Source organism: Canis aureus, chromosome 19 (genome assembly GCF_053574225.1).
Source record: "Canis aureus isolate CA01 chromosome 19, VMU_Caureus_v.1.0, whole genome shotgun sequence".
NCBI classification, from domain to species: domain Eukaryota; kingdom Metazoa; phylum Chordata; class Mammalia; order Carnivora; family Canidae; genus Canis; species Canis aureus.
In genome coordinates, this window is record NC_135629.1 from 48,119,366 (window position 1) to 48,138,002 (window position 18,637).

The following is an 18,637-nucleotide window of genomic DNA, read 5'->3' on the forward strand; positions in this document are numbered from 1 at the left end:
ATCTTTGCCTCCTCCTCTCATGCCAGGGTTCGAGGGCCAGAACTGTGAAGTGAATGTGGATGACTGTCCAGGGCACCGATGTCTAAATGGGGGGACGTGTGTGGATGGCGTCAACACCTACAACTGCCAGTGTCCTCCTGAATGGACAGGTGAGCACCAGGGCTAAAGACAGCCAGGTGGCAGACGTTGGGTGGGCATGCAGCGGGTATGGACTGGTGTGTCTGTATGCCACAGGCCAATTCTGCACGGAGGACGTGGATGAATGCCAGCTGCAGCCCAACGCTTGCCACAATGGGGGCACCTGCTTCAACACTCTGGGTGGCCACAGCTGTGTGTGTGTCAATGGCTGGACAGGCGAGAGCTGCAGTCAGAATATCGATGACTGTGCCACGGCTGTGTGCTTCCACGGGGCCACCTGCCATGACCGTGTGGCCTCGTTCTACTGTGCCTGTCCCATGGGAAAGACTGGTGAGTGGCCATTTTCCTCATAGGCAGCAGGGAGCCATTGATGGTTCTATAGTGGGGGCGGAGATGGAGTCTGACTTGAGTGTGAGAATGATTATGCTGGAGGCCAGATGTGGGGTGCAGGCTGAGCCTGGGAGAGGCCTAAGTAGAGGCTCGCCCACAGTCCAGGGCAGTAGCCCTCGAAATAGAGAGCTATCCTGTGACTGAGAAGGAGATGGGACCTTTGCAAGTGGCAAAGGTCAGGGAAGGTGTTTGGGAGGGGGACTTGGATATGGACAACAGGTCATGTCAGGCAGAGGATGCTGTAGAAGCAAAGGGTTAAAGGTATATAATCAGAAAAGGGAGTCAACAGATTTTAAAACAATATGTGGATATTTCCAACTCATTTTCAGTACATTTTTTTTTAAGTTTTTATTTATTTATGATAGTCACACACAGAGAGAGAGAGAGAGAGAGAGAGAGAGAGGCAGAGACACAGGCAGAGGGAGAAGCAGGCTCCATGCACCGGGAGCCCGACGTGGGATTCGATCCTGGGTCTCCAGGATTGCGCCCTGGGCCAAAGGCGGGCGCTAAACCGCTGCGCCACCCAGGGATCCCTCCAACTCATTTTCAAATGATTCAGAAAAAAATACATAAAGCTTACAATAGTTGAGTCTAAGTGGTAGGTGTATGCATCAACTTTGTGTTACATTTGAAAATTTTCATAATAAACGATTGGGAAAAATAGCTACTGAATACACCGCAGGTTAATAAAAACAAAACACAAAACAACGAGTGGGGGATGTGGGACTTTGGGCAGAGCTGGAGGGTCCACTCTTTAAAAAAAAAAAAATTTATTGATTTATTCCTGAGAGACACAGAGAGAGAGAGAGGCAGGGACACAGGCAGAGGGAGAAGCAGGTGCCATGCAGGGAGCCCAACGTGGGATTCGATCCCAGGTTTCCAGGATCACAACCTGGGTCGAAGGCAGGCGCTAAACCGCTGAGCCACCCAGGGATCCCCTGGAGGGTCCGCTCTTGAACTCTGCCTACCCCTTTCCAGGACTTCTGTGTCATCTGGATGATGCCTGTGTCAGCAACCCCTGTCACGAGGATGCTATCTGTGACACGAACCCTGTGAATGGCCGGGCCATCTGCACCTGTCCACCAGGCTTTACTGGCGGGGCATGTGACCAGGATGTGGATGAGTGCTCCATTGGTGAGGGGAGCGCCGTCTGAGAGTTGAGAGGGAGGTGAGAGGCTGGTCCTTAGCCACCCATGCTCACGCTGGGGGGACCTATTCCTGCAGGCGCCAACCCATGTGAGCACCTGGGCCGGTGCGTGAACACACAGGGCTCATTCCTGTGCCAGTGTGGCCGTGGCTACACTGGCCCGCGCTGCGAAACTGATGTCAACGAGTGCCTATCCGGGCCCTGCCGCAACCAGGCCACGTGCCTCGACCGTATTGGCCAGTTCACCTGTATCTGCATGGCAGGTGCGTGGTGGGTGTGGCCAGGGCGGAGCCTGAGGCTGTGGCCAAGGCCAGGGAAGCCTGCAGGCCACAACGAGGGTTCCTCCCACCTGGGTGAAACTGTGTCTGGAACGCGACCCCCAGGGACTGAAGCCTGGGATGAGTAGGAGGCTAGGCCAGAGCAGAATCTTTGTGGGAGGCTAGGGCCGTAGTCAAATGGGGTCCATAGAATCTCAGATGGGCTGGGAGTAGAGTCTGTGCCTCAGGACCCACTGGGGGGCTGGGGATGATATGAGGGCGCGACCAGGGGCTGGAGTGAATCGAGGAGGAGCCTGTAGACAGCCTGGCACTAACACTGGGGTGGGATTGAGGCCTGGCCCAAGACTGTGGGGGGGCCCTGGGGCTGGTAGCTGAGAACTCGGTATAGTGTGACTACTGCAGAGGGAATAGAGTGGTTTGAAGGCAAGGCCCATGTGGAATCTTAGAATCCTTGGGCCAGTCAGGCCCACATGACAGTCCACCGTGAGGCCAAAAGCTGAATCTGGCATTGGGCTGGGCGACAAGGCCAAGCAAGGCTCTGGGGGACTATCTCTGAGTAAGAAAGGGAATCCTCTCCCGCTTGTTCTCCCTTTGGACAGAGGCTAACCCCCACCGCCCTAATACCCCTCCCTCACTCCCTAGGCTTTACAGGCACCTACTGTGAGGTGGACATGGATGAGTGTCAGAGTAGCCCATGTGTCAACGGTGGGATCTGCAAAGACAGAGTCAACGGCTTCAGCTGCACCTGCCCCTCAGGTGAGGACCCTGGGCCAGGGAGCCTGAAAAAGACAGGTCCCCGCAGAGGCAAAGGCTCTAGGGGCACCTATAAGACCATGTTAGTGGATAACTATCATGAAAGAAACCACATGCTATGAAAAACATTGAAATTAATTTAAAACTAAATTAGGGTGCTGGGTGGGTCAGTCGTTAAGCATCTGATTCTTGATCTCGGCCCAGGTCTTGATCTCAGGGTGGTGAGTTCAAGCCCTGCGTTGGGCTCCACGCTGGGCGCCGAGCCTACTTAAAAAACAAACAGGCAAAAAAACAAAAACAAAAAAACCCACACAAAACTAAGTAAATGATGATCCTACTCATCTCACCCGAACAAGACAGGGCTGGCAAGGGGGGACTTCTCTGACCCTATCTGAGCCTCTGTCCATCCCACTCCCCACCCTAAGGCTTCAGCGGGGCCATGTGTCAGCTGGATGTGGATGAGTGTGCAAGCACACCCTGCCGGAATGGAGCCAAGTGTGTAGACCAGCCCGATGGCTACGAATGCCGCTGCGCAGAGGGTGAGAGGGCGGGGCGGCCTAGTGTCTGGAGGCGGGGCAGGGGAGGGGGAAGGCAAAAAACAGCCCTGAGGAAAATGTGTGTGTGTGTGGGGGCTGCAGCAAGGCGGGACCAATGATGGAGGTGAGCCTAGGGGCGGGGCCAACAGGTCTGGCCCAGACTGGGTGTGCTGAGGTAGAGTCCCACGTGTCCCCATTTCCAAGTCCAGAGCGGAGAGTGAGGGGAGCAGGGTTGCTAGTGTAAGGACTGGAGGCGGGATTACGGCTGGGGACGGGGTGTATCTGCGGAGGTGTCTTGGGGGGGCTAGTCCTGGAGCTTGTAGCTGGCTAGAGTTAGGGTGCGGGGCCTAGGCCGAGCCCACCTCCCGCTGGCTGGATGCGCAGGGCCTGGGGTGGGGGGGCCAGGAGTGGGCGAGGCCAAGGCTGTGGGCAGGCCCTTGGCTAGTGGCTGGAGCCTGACCCTCCGTCCTCCAGGCTTCGAGGGCACCCTGTGTGAGCGCAACGTGGATGACTGCTCCCCGGATCCGTGCCACCATGGGCGCTGTGTGGATGGTATCGCCAGCTTCTCGTGCGCCTGCGCCCCGGGATACACGGGCACACGCTGTGAGAGCCAGGTGGACGAGTGCCGCAGCCAGCCCTGCCGCCACGGAGGCAAATGTTTAGACTTGGTGGACAAGTATCTGTGCCGCTGCCCTCCTGGCACTACAGGTGGGGCCGGAGGCTGGGCTGGGCCAGAAACCTGGAAGGGCACAGAGGGTTTGGGAATGGTGCCCCTGGGGGGGCTCAGTGGTGGCTCCCCCTGCTGTGATCCCCTTCCCCAGGAGTGAACTGCGAGGTGAACATTGATGATTGTGCCAGCAACCCCTGCACCTTCGGAGTCTGCCGGGATGGCATCAACCGCTATGACTGTGTCTGCCAGCCTGGCTTCACAGGTGGGCAAGTGGCTGTTGTGGGAAGAGGGCCATTATAGGGGGAGAGGACGAGGATGAAATCGCCCTATTCTTGGCCGAGTTTGCCCCTCTCTTTGCATTCACTTGTCCAATGAGATTGACCACACGTAGCCTTGAGTTTGAGCTCTCTCTTGTTGGCCTGAGGTTGACCACAGTCTCAAGGAGGGGGGTGTTTCTGCATAGGGCCAAAGTAATCCTTGGTGAAAATGAAGGTGACTTCATGTAAGTTTGGGGATGAGTATGATCTGGGGTGACGCAGCTTTGGCTTGAGGAGGTGGCTGTCTTAATGTGGACAAGAGCTGATGTGTTATGAAGATGAGATGGTTCTTGCCCAAGGGTGTGGCTAAACGGGGCAAGGCTGCCCTTCCCTGTCGGCACCATGGCCGTTGTCCTGGGATGAGGTTGCCTTCATGCTCTTCAGGGCCCCTTTGCAACGTGGAGATCAACGAGTGTGCGTCCAGCCCGTGCGGTGATGGAGGCTCCTGCGTGGATGGGGAAAATGGATTCCGCTGCCTCTGCCCTCCCGGCTCCCTGCCCCCGCTCTGCCTCCCCCCGAGCCATCCCTGTGCCCAAGAACCTTGCAGTCACGGTGTCTGCCATGATGCGCCCGGAGGGTGAGGCCTCTCCCCAGGCCCCTGACCCCTGCTGCCTCCCCGCCCACGGGCGTTCCCTGACTGCCGTCCCCTCCAGGTTCCGCTGCGTGTGTGAGCCTGGCTGGAGTGGCCCCCGATGCAGCCAGAGCCTTGCTCCCGATGCCTGTGAATCCCAGCCCTGCCGGTCTGGCGGCACCTGCACCAGTGACGGGATGGGCTTCCACTGCACCTGTCCCCCTGGTGTCCAGGGTGTGTGCCCCCACGTTCCCACCCCAGGCTCTCCCGCCCCCACTTCTTCTTGCTTGTTTCCTTTCTGCTCCACTCTCCTTCCTCTGCATTTGCCTCCTCCCCGCCTCCCCCCCGCCCAGGAGCTTTGGAGGTGGGTATCAAGGTGGGGACCCTGGGGGAGATACCAGGAATCTGTCAAGACTGTCTCATTCTGCCTGCCTGCTACAGGCCGCCAGTGTGAGCTGCCGTCTCCCTGTGTCCCGAACCCCTGTGAGCATGGGGGCCACTGCGAGGCTTCCCCCGGCCAGCTGCCTGTCTGTTCCTGCTCCCCCGGCTGGCAAGGTACAGCATCTGCCTCTTCCTCTTCTTCCTCTCCTTCACCTCCTCTGCACCCCGCATACTGGCTGGTGCTGGGTCCCCAGAGGGAAACCTACCCTTGGCTCTGCCTTTTTTTTTTTTTCTGAAGATTTATTCATGAGAGACACGGAGAGAGAGGCAGAGACACAGGCAGAGGGAGAAGCAGACTCTATGCAGGGAGCCTGACGCGGGACTTGATCCCGGGTCTCCAGGATCACACCCTGGGCTGAAGGCAGCGCTAAACCACTGAGCCACTGGGCTGCCCTGGCTCTGCCTTTTGAGGGGGCTTCTTTTTAGGAAGGGAACTGAGCTGGACAGACACTTGCAGCCCGTGTGGTCGGTTCTGGAGAAGAAGGGATATGGGAGTGGGGAAGCTAGGACCCAGGCAGAGGGTTCGGGGACAGCTTCCTTGAGGGGCGGACCTCAATCAGAATGCTATGAGGGGAAGGCAGTTTTGGAACAGCATGCGCCATGTGCAAAACACCCAGAGGCAAATGACAGCATAGCTTGTCCTTGTATTTACCTACCTCAGCCTTCCGGTTCCCCCTGAGAGCCAGGTCCGCTCAGGCCTTACCCTGTACCCTCTAACCCTAGATGTTACCTTGGTCCCCATTCCCAGGTCCACGATGCCAGCAGGATGTGGATGAATGTGCTGGTCCCTCACCCTGTGGTTCCCACGGTACCTGCACCAACCTGGAGGGAAGTTTCAGCTGTACCTGCCACAGGGGGTATAGTGGTCCTTCCTGTGATCAGGACATCGACGACTGTGACCCCAGTGAGTTGAGGGGACTGTGACCCCAGTGAGTTCCGGGGGTGCTGCTTGAGACCACATGTTCATCAAGCCCATACTGTGTGCACATCACTGTGCTTTCATCTTCACTGTTCTCTTACCTCCCCCATTTTATTCTTGAAAACCACGGCCCCAAAGAGGTTAAGTGACTTGTCCAAGGTCACAAAGCAAGAGGGATGAGGTGGGATTGGAGCACAGGTCTGCCTGAAACCATAACTGCCTCTGGCAACAAGCCATAAGTTAACATTATGTGTCAAATATGACATAATAGGGCCCCAGTGAGTTCTCAAGGAGCGCTGATAGACCCATAATGCAAGCCACTTACACACTTGAAAACTTTCTAGTAGCCACAAAAAGTAAAAAAAAAAGATATATATTTAATTTAATAATATATTTTATTTAAACTAATATATAAAACTTACTTTGACTGTAATCAATATAAAATTATTTGAGATATTTTACATTCATTTTCTTTCCACACTAAGTCTTCAAAATCAGAAATCTAGTGTTTATTTTATACTTCAGCACATCCCCTTTTGGACTAGCCACATGTCAAGGGCTTAAGAGCCCCATGTGGCCCATGGCCACTATTCTGGCCAGCCTGGGTCTGGAGGAGGCCTTCTGTGCTGTGCCCAGGAATAAATAGACATAACTTAACCGCATGGGCTTGGCAGCTCAGGGGGCCTTTTGGCTCCTCTGTCTCCACCCTCCTTGCACATAGGTGAGGTTTCCAGCTAAGGGAGGGGATAAGGCCACAGAGGGGACAGAACTGGATTCCGCTGACCAAATATGCCCCTGCCCGTTAAGGCTGGTTTCCTCCCGATTCCCTTCTATGAAAGGCATGGCTGGGTCAGGTTGGGCTGATGGGGGGCCAGGTGTATGACCAGGCCTTCTCCCTTCGGACCTTAGACCCCTGCCTGAATGGTGGCTCCTGTCAGGATGGCGTGGGCTCCTTTTCGTGCTCCTGCCTCCCTGGCTTTGCTGGTCCTCGCTGTGCCCGAGATGTGGATGAGTGCCTGAGCAGCCCCTGTGGCCCGGGCACCTGCACGGACCACGTGGCCTCCTTTACCTGCACCTGCCCACCTGGTTATGGAGGCTTCCACTGTGAGCAGGACCTGCCCGACTGCAGCCCCAGGTGTGTGGGGCTGCTCCTGGGAGCTCAGGGACCCTGGTAATGGATGGGGTGTGGAACGTGAGAGGAAGTGGGGACTCTCACTCTTACTCCACCTCACAACTCTGATCCGTGATGGAGGAGTGTCCGGGAAGGGTCAGGGCATTTGTTTGGAGGTCACCTTGGGGACACTGGTCCCTAAAGGTAGGGGTAGGGCCCTCTTGACCGGAGGCTGGGCCAGAAGGCGGGGCCTGCATGGGTGTGGAGCCTGACCCACCCCTCACTTCCTCGCTTCCCCTCCAGCTCCTGCTTCCACGGCGGGACCTGCGTGGACGGTGTGAACTCGTTCAGCTGCCAGTGCCGCCCTGGCTACACGGGCGCGCACTGCCAGCACGAGGCCGACCCCTGCCTCTCTCGGCCCTGCCTGCACGGGGGAGTCTGCACCGCTGCCCACCCTGGCTACCGCTGCACCTGCCCAGAGGGCTTCACTGGCGCGCAGTGCCAGGTGGGCAGGGTCACAGGGTGGGGGGGGCGGGGAGAGGAATTTGGAGGGCTGCTCCGGGGTAGGGGACTGCCCTGGGGCCCTGGAGAAGCCGGGGTGCGACTCCTCGGGGGTCCTCCAGCACTGATGCTGACCGCTTCCCCCGCAGACGCTGGTAGACTGGTGCAGCCGTGCGCCCTGTCAGAACGGGGGTCGCTGTGCCCGGACCGGGGCGTCCTTCTACTGCCTTTGCCCTCTGGGGTGGAGCGGCCGCCTCTGTGACCTCCGGAGCGTGCCCTGCAGGGAGGCCGCAGCCCAGACCGGTGAGGCGGAGCGCAGAGTCGGGGTGTGGGGCTCAGGAGGGTGTGTGCGCCTGAGCTTTGTGCTACTGTGAGCCGAATAAGGCGAGACTATCGGGCAGAATGGGGTGTCTGGGTGAGCGTCTGTGGAAGTGTAACCGTGGGACAGCTGGTCAGGGCCAGGAGGGCGCTTGCCTCTGTCACCATGAGGTATCTGGGATGACGTCTGTGACGCTGTGTGTGACTGAGCTAGTGTGGGCAGTAGAGGCGTGTGTACATGCGTGCCAGTGACTGAGACTGCCAGTTTGGAGGGCCTTGTGACAAGCTGATGGGGTGTGCGTGAGGCCCTGGTGACTGATGCCAGCAGGGCTGTTTGGTGATGCTGAGAGTGATGGGAATATGTGCCTGACACCGCCCTCCTCTGTGCAGGGGTGCGGCTGGAAGAGCTGTGTCAGACAGGTGGGCAGTGCGTGGACAAGGACAATTCTCACTACTGCGTGTGCCCCGAAGGCCGCACGGGCAGCCACTGTGAGCAGGAGGTGGACCCCTGCTTGGCCCAGCCCTGCCAGCATGGGGGCACCTGTCAAGGCTACATGGGGGGTTATGTGTGTGAGGTAAGGGGCGCCCAGAGTCGGAGACGGGAGCTAGTCATGCTGGGTGTGTCTGTACACACACTTCTGTGTGTCTGTGACCTGGTATGGGTGTGTCGCTCTCTAGGCATGTCTGGGTTTTTGCTTTTGTGTCTCTGGGTATAATCTTGTGGGTATATTTCTTGGTTGATCTGAGGGATTTTCTGCCTGTCTGGGTGTGCCTCTGTCTTCGGTTGTTTCCTGGATGTGTCTCTATCCCTTTGTGCGCCCTGACTTTTTGGGGAGGAATGCACGTGCTGGTGTCTGAGTGCATCTCTGGTTGTATGTTTCTTGGGTGTATCTGGGTACCTGATGTTTCTCCTGTGTGCCTGTCCTGTGCATTTGTGCATCTGTGTCTCTCTGCACCCGGCGTGTCTGCGACCCTCTGTGACTGGATGTGCAGGCCTCTGTGTGTTGGATGACTCTATGTCCTTTTGTACTGCGATCTCTGTGTCTTCCTGGGGAGTATCTGTGTCCCTCTGGGCTTAGAAGTCTCTGTCTCACATCACTACAGTGTCCAGCTGGCTACACTGGGGACAACTGTGAGGATGATGTGGATGAATGTGCCTCCCAGCCTTGCCAGCACGGGGGCTTCTGCATTGACCTTGTGGCCCGCTATCTCTGCTCCTGCCCCCCAGGAACACTGGGTATGCCAGGGCCAGGGTGGGGGACAGGATGGGAGGCTGGGTCCCCGTCCCCTACTGACTGCTCCCCCATCGTCCCCTCCCCAAAGGAGTGCTCTGTGAGATTAATGAGGACGACTGTGGCCCAGGCCCACCCCTGGACGGTGGCCCCCGGTGCCTGCACAACGGTACCTGCGTAGACCTAGTGGGTGGCTTCCGCTGCACCTGTCCCCCGGGATACACCGGTCTGCGCTGTGAGGCAGACATCAATGAGTGTCGCCCGGGTGCCTGCCATGACGCACACACTCGGGACTGTCTGCAGGACCCAGGTGGGGGCTTCCGCTGCATTTGTCGTACAGGCTTCACAGGTAAGCACCGGAGAGGCGGCTGCGCGGGGATCCTGCCTGTGTTCCCGCCTTGTGGCTGACCCTCCCGCTCCTGCTTGTCTAGGTCCCCGCTGTCAGACCGTCCTGTCTCCCTGCGAGTCCCAGCCCTGCCAGCACGGAGGCCAGTGCCGTCCCAGCCCAGGCCCTGGGGGTGTGCTGACATTTACCTGTCACTGCATTCCGGTAGGTCACACGAGTGTCTCTGGGAGAGGAGTTGGGAGCGTGGCCTTGTCGGAGGATGTGGCTTTGGGGGAGACGAGGTGGAAGGGAAAGGGGTTCCTGAGAAATACTGGAAATACCTGGAGAGAGAGTGGGTTGGGGGGTGGGGGCGCGCAGTGGAGTTTGGAGGCTGGGCCTCCTGGGGAAGGCAGGGCTCATCTGCAAGGGGGGGACCTCCAGTGGGCGGGGGAGAGGTTGGGGGGACGGGGGACCCGGGACCCGGGAGAGGGAGGCTCAACCTTCTCAAGCCTTGACCCCCCAACCCGCCTCTCTTTGCCCAACCGGACCAGCCGTTCTGGGGCGCGCGCTGCGAGCGGGTGGCGCGCTCCTGCCGCGAGCTGCAGTGCCCGGCGGGCGTCCCGTGCCAGCAGACGGTGCGCGGGCCGCGCTGCGCCTGTGCCCCCGGCCTGTCGGGGCCCGCCTGCCGGGGCGCGCGGGGGTCGCCGCCCGGGGCCGCCAACGCCAGCTGCGTGGCCTCGCCGTGCCTGCACGGGGGCTCCTGCCGCCCCGCGCCTCTCGCACCCTTCTTCCGCTGCGCGTGCGCGCCGGGCTGGGCCGGACCGCGCTGCGAGGCGCCCGCGGCGGCGGCGCCGGAGGCCCCCGAGGAGCCGCTGTGCCCGAGCGCCGCCTGCGAGGCCAAGAGCGGGGACCGGCGCTGCGACCGCGAGTGCAACAGCCCGGGCTGCGGCTGGGACGGCGGCGACTGCTCGCTGAGCGTGGGCGACCCCTGGCGGCAGTGCGCGGCGCTGCAGTGCTGGCGCCTCTTCAACAACAGCCGCTGCGACCCCGCCTGCAGCTCGCCCGCCTGCCTCTACGACAACTTCGACTGCCGCGCGGGTGGCCGCGAGCGCGCCTGCAAGTGAGCCCCTCGTCCGTGGCCGTGGCCGGTCTGTGTCCGTCCATCTGTCCATCCGTGGGTCCTGCCTGCCTGTCTTTCTGCCTGTGCCCTCCATCGGTCTATCCCTATGACCTGTTTGTCCAACTCTGGACTTTGTCCATGCATGCATTGCTTTCGACCCTCCATACACCCAAACGTCTGTCTACACTTCTTTTAAAAAAAATTTTTTAGGAGCGCCTGGGGTGGGGGGTGGGGGGTTCAGTTGGTTAAGCGGCTGCCTTCGGCTCAGGTCATGATCCTCCGCTCCTCAGATTCGAACTCTGAATCCAGCCTCCCGCGCAGCACAGAGTCTGCTTCTCCGTCTCCCTCTGCCCCTTTCAAATAGTTAAATTAAACCTTTCAAAAAAAATTTAAAATAGGGCAGCCCGGGTGGCTCAGCGGTTTACCGCCACCTTCCGCCCAGGGTGTGATCCTGGAGACCCTGGATCGAGTCCCACATCGGGTTCCCTGTGTGGAGCCTGCTTCTCCCTCCGCCTGTGTCTCTGCCTCTCTCTCTCTCTGTGTCTCATGGATAAATAAATAAAATCTTAAAAATTTTTTTTATATAAAAAAATTAAAAATTATTTATTTATTTGAGAGAGAGGACACAAGCAGGGGAAGGTGCAGAGGGAGAGGGAGAAGCAGCTTCCCTGTTGAGCAGGGAGCCCAACTCGAGGCTGGATCTCAAGACCCTGGGATCATGACCTGAGCTGAAGACAGATGCATAACCAACTGAGCCAGTCAGGCACCGCCCCCTCCTTTTTAAAGATTTTGTCCATTCATTTGAAAAGGGAGAGAGAGAGAGAGAGTGAGAGAGCACAGGCTAGGGGAGGGGCAGAGGGAGAGGGAGAAGCAAGTTCCCTGCTGAGTGGGGAGCCTGACTTGGGGCTCAATCCCAGGACCCTGAGATCATGACCTGAGCCAAAGACGGACGCTTAACTGACTGAGCCACCCAGGCATCACTGTCTGCATCTCATCTGGTCCATCCTTGGACCTCATCTGTCCATCCATCTGTCTATCTGTATGCTGGTCTATGAGCCTCATCTGTCCATTCCTCTGTACCTCTTCATCCGTGTTCATCCACGTGCCTCTTCCATCCTTCTGTCTCCTCACCCCTTCTGCCTCTCTGTGTGCCCGTTCATCTGTCCATGTCCCTGCCTGCCTATTCCTGCCCATCTCCTGCCCCTCTCCATGTATTCATGAGTGCTGTCTTTCTGTCCCATGAATTCCATCTGCCCATCTCTGTCCTCCGCCGCTTCTGTCCCTCTGTCTGCCTAGAAGTCTTCCCTCACTGTCAACTCCCTGTCTTTATTACCTGCACTTTCCTCCTCACTCACTCTGCTCCAAACACCCTGGCTTCTGCCACTTTTCAGATACCCTATGCCTGGCCGCACCTCAGGGTCTTTGCACAGCACTGGCTGTTCCCTCTGCCTGGAATCCTCTTCCCTCAGGAAGCCACATGGCTCCTCCCTCACCCCCTTCAAGCCTTTGCTTAAACAGCGGCTCCTCAGCAAGCTCCTCCCTGGCCACCCCCAGTACTGCACCTGCTTTATTTTTCTCCTTAGCATTTAATTCTGCATAGCTCTGTGTGTGTTTATATTTAGCTTCTACTGAGTGTAATTGGAACGCTGTGTATTCTGCTCATTCATCTCTTTTAAGGTCTGTCTCTGCCCCCCGGAAGGCCTGGGCAAGGATTTGTGTCTGAGCCATCTCCTGGATGCCTACGGCAGCATCCAACACATAGCACGCATCTGTCTGTATTTATTTATTGATAGTTACTGAAGGAATGGCTGGATTTGCAGAAAGCCTGACACCTGTCAGACACATTCTAGCCCTCTGCTCTCACCGCCTGCCCCATTGTGTCCCTGAAGTCTGGGTGCTCTCGTGTGTGTGTGTGTGTGTGTGTGTGCGCGCGCGCGTGCAGGGGTATTAGATGAACCCTGAGCCTACTCCTCTCCTCCCCCAGCCCAGTGTACGAGAAGTACTGTGCAGACCACTTTGCGGATGGCCGCTGCGACCAGGGCTGCAATACCGAGGAATGCGGCTGGGATGGACTGGACTGTGCGGGCGAGGTGCCGGCCCTGCTGGCCCGCGGTGTGCTGGTGGTCACCGTGCTGCTGCCGCCTGAGGAGCTGCTGCGATCCAGCGCCGACTTCCTGCAGCGGCTCAGCAGCATCCTGCGCACGTCGCTGCGCTTCCGCCTGGATGAGCACGGCCAGGCCATGGTCTTCCCTTACCACCGGCCGGGTCCTGGCTCCGAGTCCCGGAACCGGCGGGAGCTGGCCCCGGAGGTGATCGGGTGAGTGCTCCACCCTGGAGGAGCCCCGACGGTCCTTGAGGCGCTGATCTGGGAGGCGAGGGGCACTGTCACTCAGGTCTTGTGTGTCTCACTTCCCTTAACCTCTTGGAGAGCCTGCTTGGCGATGCGACCAGCACAGACCAGCACATCCCCAGCTCCAGTGCCTTTGACAGTTTGGGGCTGGGTCATTCTTTGCGGTGGGGGGTTGGCTTGTGCACTGTAGGATGCTCAGCAGCAGCATGCTTGGCCTGGCTACCTGCATACCCACTGTATGCAGGTAGCCTCCCCACCCACCACCCACCCCAAGATGTGACAACCCAAAATGCCTCCAAATATTGACAAAGATCCCTTGGTTAGCAGAGTGGTTAAGGGCATGTGTAATTTTTGTTTTCTGTTTTTTAAGATTTTACTTATTTATTTGAGAGAGAGAGTGCGAGAGAGCACAAGCAGGGGGAGCGGCAGAGAGAGAGGGAGAAGCAGACTTCCTGATGAGTAGGGATCTGATGGCGGGGCTTGATCCCAGGCTCATGACCTGAGCCAAAGGCAGTTGTTTAACCAGCTGAGCCACCCAGGTGCCCTTGTTTTTTGTTTTTTAAAAATGGAAAACAGAACTTTCCTGATGGTGGCCTGGGAGAGAGGCCAGAAGAGAGGCGTGGCCTCTGAGCAGGGAGGGGGCCCCTGACAGAGGAGGACTGGATTCCAGGGATGGAGGGGGGCTCTGACTGGATGCAGCTGGGACAGGGGACGTGGAGTCCGGTGGCTGCTGTGCCAGTCCCTGGGTGCGGTGATGGAGTCGCTTGGGTGGAGGGGTGGGTGGTGTCTCAATCGAGATAAGGACACAAGGTGATAAACAGGGGTTACTTTCAGGCTTGCAGAATCTGAGGGGTCTGGGGGTATCGTGGAGCCCCCACCCACTCCAGGAGACAGCCAGAGGCTGAAGACTCAGGAAAGACAAAAGGATATTGAAGCCATGGGAGGGACTCAAAGAAATGGGGATAGAAGGATCTGGGGACGCGGAGATCTCAGGATTGGTTGAGGGAGATCAGCTCAGAAAAGAGGAGATGGAGCAGCCAGAGAGATAGGAAGAGAACCGGGACATGTGATGCTAGAGATCTCAAGGCAAGAGGGAGTTTGCAGGGGTGCCTGGGTGGCTCAGGAGTGGAGTGCCTGCCTTCGGCTCTGGTTGTGATCCTGGGGTCCTGGGATCGAGTCCGGCATCGGGATCCCCAAAGGGAGCCTGCTTCTCCCTCTGCCTGTGTCTCTGCCTCCCTCGATGTGTTTCTCATGAATAAATAAATAAAATCTTAAAAAAAAAAAGGGAGTTTGGAGAGCCAGAGATGGGGATTCAGCTATATGTGCCATGTGGAAGGGGCGCTCTGGGGAGAGAGGGAATGAGGGAAGCAGGATGGGGCGGGGAGCAGCTGAGGCAGGATGTAGGCTCAGTCTAGCCTCACTGTGATCCCTCAGGGAGCTCTAGAGTGCGAATAGCACCCCAGAGTCAGTCCCCACCTTGAGACAGGAGGGCCACCTTTGTACACCCTGTGTCAGCCTAAGGGCTGTCACCTCCCAACTGAAGAGCTGAGGTCAGTTTTCTGGAGAAGAGGCGGTGTCAGCTGTTAGAAGCTAGAGACCTGGGGGGGCCAGGGGCATCCACTAGAGATGTTGGCATGAAGACAGTGGCCCCCGGATTCATGGCTGGGGGGCCCCTGGTGGCCACAGCAAGACTGGTTTTGGGGCATGATGGGTTTGGATGCCAGACTGAGGGTGCCAGGACCCTGACAACTTGGTGAGTGGAGATGGCTTTTCTGAGGCCCAGGGATGGGGCTCCGTGCCTGGCTCTCAGCAGGTGCGCCCCATTGAACCTGCCTGCCCTTCCCTCGTGTCCCTGAAGCTCCGTGGTGATGCTGGAGATTGACAACCGGCTGTGCCTGCAGTCGCCGGAGAATGACCACTGCTTCCCCGATGCCCAGAGCGCGGCCGACTACCTGGGAGCGCTGTCGGCGGTGGAGCGCCTTGACTTCCCGTACCCGCTGCGGGCTGTGCGCGGTGAGGCCTGGCCCGGTGGGTGACGAGGGTGGAGCGGGGGCTCCGCGTCGGAGGGGGCGCCCTGGCCTGTGGTTGAAGCCCCCCCCGGCTTCCCGCCCGCAGGGGAGCCCCTGGAGCCGCCGGAGCCCAGCGTGCCGTTGCTTCCCCTGCTGGCTGCGAGCGCCGTCTTCCTGCTGGTCATCCTCGTCCTGGGGGTCATGGTGGCCCGGCGCAAGCGGGAGCACAGCACCCTCTGGTTCCCCGAGGGCTTCGCGCTCCACAAGGACGTGGCTGCTGGTCACAAGGGCCGGCGGGAGCCCGTGGGCCAGGATGCGCTGGGCATGAAGTAAGGACCCTGCGCTCCCCGTGCCTGACTGGGGGGGCCTCGGGAGCCCTTGAGCCCACTTTGACCAGACTCCGACCTCTCATCCCGAGCAGACCCTAACTTCACACTCCAGCCTGGCCCCCAGTGCTCATCCCTTTGACCACTGACTGACTCCATGATCCCCGGGGAGCACCCCGGACTCGTGACCCCCCTGACCCCATTTCCTGTTTCTCCGTTCCCCTGACTCAAATCCTACTCTCACCCCACCCTGCCCCTGCCCCGATCCTGGCCTCTCCGACTTCACCATGATACATTTGTTCCCACATGACTGTTGGCCTCATGGTCTGCACCTCAACCCCTCACTGACCACCCCTGACCCTATCCTCTCTGACCCCCTGGCACCACCTCTGGCTCTAACTCACCCTGACCTTTGACCCAACTCTGACCTTCTTTCCACCCCAACTCAATGTTCATTCTCCATGATCCTCAATTCTGGCCCTGTCCCTGGGCCTTACCTCCAACTTCCTGACGTGTCCTGCAAGACTCCCAACCCCACCCTGACCTAACCCCTGAATTTACCCCTCTCCTGTGACCCCATGACTTCCCAACTCCTCAACACAACCTCCTTGATCCTGGCTGCATCTCTCACCATCCTCCTGACTCCTGATGTCATCTCCTAGAATCCCTGCTATATGCCTATGACCCTCATCTATCCCATAGCCCACTATGCTGACCACTGACCCCATCACTGTCCTTTCTGCAATTCTACCTTCAGACCCTGGCTGCCACCCATCATAACCTTTGACTATGCTCCCTCTGACCTTGACTTCATCCCCCACCCCCTTATTGGATCCTGTGGCTTAACCCTGTCCCCTGTGCCTACTGACCTAGGACCCCAGAACCCAACCCCACACCCAGACCTGGCCTCTGGGAGCTCTTCTCTGACCCCACCCCACATCCTCCTTCCAGGCTGCACAGCTTCATTGTCTCCCCTCCCCTGCCCTCCTTCCCACTGTCTTCACAGGAACATGGCCAAGAGCGAGAGTCTGATGGGGGATGTGGCCACAGACTGGATGGACACGGAATGCCCAGAGGCTAAGCGGCTAAAGGTTGTGCCCCTTTCTCTGACCTGTGCCCTCAGGGTCCTGGGTGGGAGCCCCGATGGTCAGTGGGAGAGTCAGGGGAAATCTGTTCTCCCTGGCTCTGGGGAATAGTCATGGCACCCACTCCATCCTGCCCCTCTCTAACCGGGCCCCTGCTCCTAGGCCAGGGGGAAGTCTTCCTGGAGGGGAGCCTGTGGCCCAGACAGTGACTCTGCTTTCTCTCTCCTGGGTCCCCCTGGGTTCTGTGTCCCTGGGCTGAAAGTGCTCCTAGCTGCTTTTATCTTTTATTTAAAAAGATTTTTTTTAAAGATTTATTTATGAGAGACACACATAGGCATTTATTTATTTATTTATTATATCTCATTTATTTATGAGAGGCAGAGACATAGGCAGAAGGAGAAGCAGGCTCCCCACAGGGAGCCTGATGTGGTGCTTGATCCTGGATCCCAGGATCACATCCTGAGCTGAAGGCAGACGCTCAACTGCTGAGCCACCTGGGCGTCTCAAGATTTATTTATTTATTCCTGAGAGGCACAGAGAGAGGCAGAGACACAGGCAGAGGGAGAAACAGGCTCCCCGTGGGGAGCCTGATGTGGGACTCAATCCCAGGACTGGGGATCACAACCTGAGCCAAGGGCAGATGCTCAACCACTGAGCCATCCAAGTGCCCCAACTAGCTGTTTTTAAACCCCATGTCCTCTGCTGGGGCCCCACCACTGGGCTCTGTCTTCATCAGCTTGGACTGCCATTATGAAATACCACAGGCTGGGGGGATTTTAACAACAGCTACCTATTTTCTCACAGTTCTGTGGGCTGGAAGGCCAAGATTGACATGGTGGCAGGGTAGGTTCTTGGTGAGGGCACTCTCCCTGGCTTGCTGACAGCCACCTTGTCCATGTGTCCTCACAGGGCATTCCTCCGTGTGCCTGCAAGGGGAGAGCTCTGGTGTTTCTTCCTTTGCTTACAAGGATATCAGTCCAGTTGCATTAGGGCCTCACCCTTACGCCCTAGTTTCACCTTAATTACCTCCTTAAAAATCCTGTGTCCAAATATAGTCATGTTGGAGGGTTAGGGCTTCAATGTATGACTTGGGGGAGCACAGTTCTGTCCGTAACAGGTTCCTGCTAGCATTCCTTTATACTTGCTACATGTCTTGAACACACACGAGCATCTTATTTCATCTTTATGATGACCCTATAAAGCAGCTATTAATAACCACCTCAGTTCTCAGCCTGCCTCTCCCCTTTATTTATTAGAGGGAGAGAGAAAGCGTGAGTGAGGGAGGAGCAGAGGATATATGTCCATATACCCACGCTGAACGTGGAGCCTGCCTGGGGCTCAATCTCACCACCTGGAGGTCATGACCTGAGCCGAAACCAAGAATCTGACACTTAACCCACTGAGCCACCCAGGTGCCTCCTGCCTGTGCCGCCCCCTCCCCCCACCGCCTAGATTTTAATGTTTTTGAAATGGAGACATCTATTACAATGGACACCTGAAGAAATCTGTTCACTTCAGGCTTTTCTTTTTCTTTTTCATCCCGAAGTGGGTATTAAGTAGATAGCGAAATATGTTTTTGATGGCATTTTAGCATTGCAGGATGACAGCATTATCCTGGTTTTGCTAATGAGGGGCTCCGAGCTCTAGTGTGATTTGCCAGCTGATGGACAGCTAACCAGGAGGGTCAGGGAGGCTGGGACAGCTGTCCATCACCTGGCTCTCCCCTTTCATGAAATTCTATTCTCTACCTGGGTCCTTAAACTCAGGTCTGGCTTGATCAGGCTGTGTTTGGTGCCTGAAGGCTCTTAAATGTCCTGGCAGGCTAGTTAAGGATACCCTGTCCTATTTTCACAACATCACTGTGCCTTTTGGACTGTGAGCCTGAAATTTATCAAGCTCCTGCCAGGGGCCCAGGTGCTATGTGAAGGTAAACTGATCCATTTGTGTTTGACTCTTCTGTCCTGATGCCTTGTGTTCACGTTCACGGTCCTGGATAGGAGTCCCACAAGGTACCCAGAGCATCTCCCTGCTTCTTTCTCTCCCTCTCACACATTCAAACCCTTGTCTCCGATTAAAATTGATCCACGAGGGACCCTCCTG

The 18,637-nt window shown here is 57.5% G+C and overlaps 1 protein-coding gene and 2 long non-coding RNA genes across 4 annotated transcripts in view; 1 reads left to right on the forward strand and 2 right to left on the reverse strand.

The window, feature by feature from the left end:
• The window catches only part of NOTCH3 (notch receptor 3), a 32,917-nt gene that overhangs the window by 6,752 nt on the left and 7,528 nt on the right, over nt 1-18,637 (forward strand). Inside the window, exons 5-28 of the mRNA XM_077859607.1 lie at nt 27-149; nt 235-468; nt 1,507-1,662; nt 1,753-1,938; nt 2,596-2,709; nt 3,132-3,245; nt 3,717-3,950; nt 4,064-4,174; nt 4,614-4,806; nt 4,883-5,034; nt 5,242-5,355; nt 5,990-6,145; nt 7,070-7,295; nt 7,575-7,776; nt 7,922-8,075; nt 8,481-8,665; nt 9,195-9,327; nt 9,414-9,671; nt 9,754-9,872; nt 10,199-10,767; nt 12,752-13,084; nt 14,976-15,130; nt 15,233-15,455; nt 16,459-16,543. Coding sequence (XP_077715733.1) covers nt 27-149; nt 235-468; nt 1,507-1,662; nt 1,753-1,938; nt 2,596-2,709; nt 3,132-3,245; nt 3,717-3,950; nt 4,064-4,174; nt 4,614-4,806; nt 4,883-5,034; nt 5,242-5,355; nt 5,990-6,145; nt 7,070-7,295; nt 7,575-7,776; nt 7,922-8,075; nt 8,481-8,665; nt 9,195-9,327; nt 9,414-9,671; nt 9,754-9,872; nt 10,199-10,767; nt 12,752-13,084; nt 14,976-15,130; nt 15,233-15,455; nt 16,459-16,543 — 4,529 coding nt within the window. The remainder of the gene's footprint in view (nt 1-26; nt 150-234; nt 469-1,506; nt 1,663-1,752; nt 1,939-2,595; nt 2,710-3,131; nt 3,246-3,716; nt 3,951-4,063; nt 4,175-4,613; nt 4,807-4,882; nt 5,035-5,241; nt 5,356-5,989; nt 6,146-7,069; nt 7,296-7,574; nt 7,777-7,921; nt 8,076-8,480; nt 8,666-9,194; nt 9,328-9,413; nt 9,672-9,753; nt 9,873-10,198; nt 10,768-12,751; nt 13,085-14,975; nt 15,131-15,232; nt 15,456-16,458; nt 16,544-18,637) is intronic.
• On the reverse strand, nt 4,306-6,471 carry LOC144290404 (uncharacterized). The gene is made up of 2 exons (XR_013358082.1): nt 6,087-6,471; nt 4,306-4,674 (listed from the first exon to the last, which is right to left on the reverse strand). It is a non-coding gene; the product is annotated as an uncharacterized LOC144290404 (long non-coding RNA).
• LOC144290403 (uncharacterized) lies at nt 6,537-10,202 on the reverse strand. Of its 2 annotated transcripts, XR_013358081.1 has the most exons (4): nt 10,148-10,202; nt 9,857-9,988; nt 9,496-9,555; nt 6,537-8,049 (listed from the first exon to the last, which is right to left on the reverse strand). It is a non-coding gene; the product is annotated as an uncharacterized LOC144290403 (long non-coding RNA). The 2 variants fall into 2 exon arrangements; XR_013358080.1 differs by lacking the exon at nt 10,148-10,202 and having other exon boundaries at nt 9,857-10,094.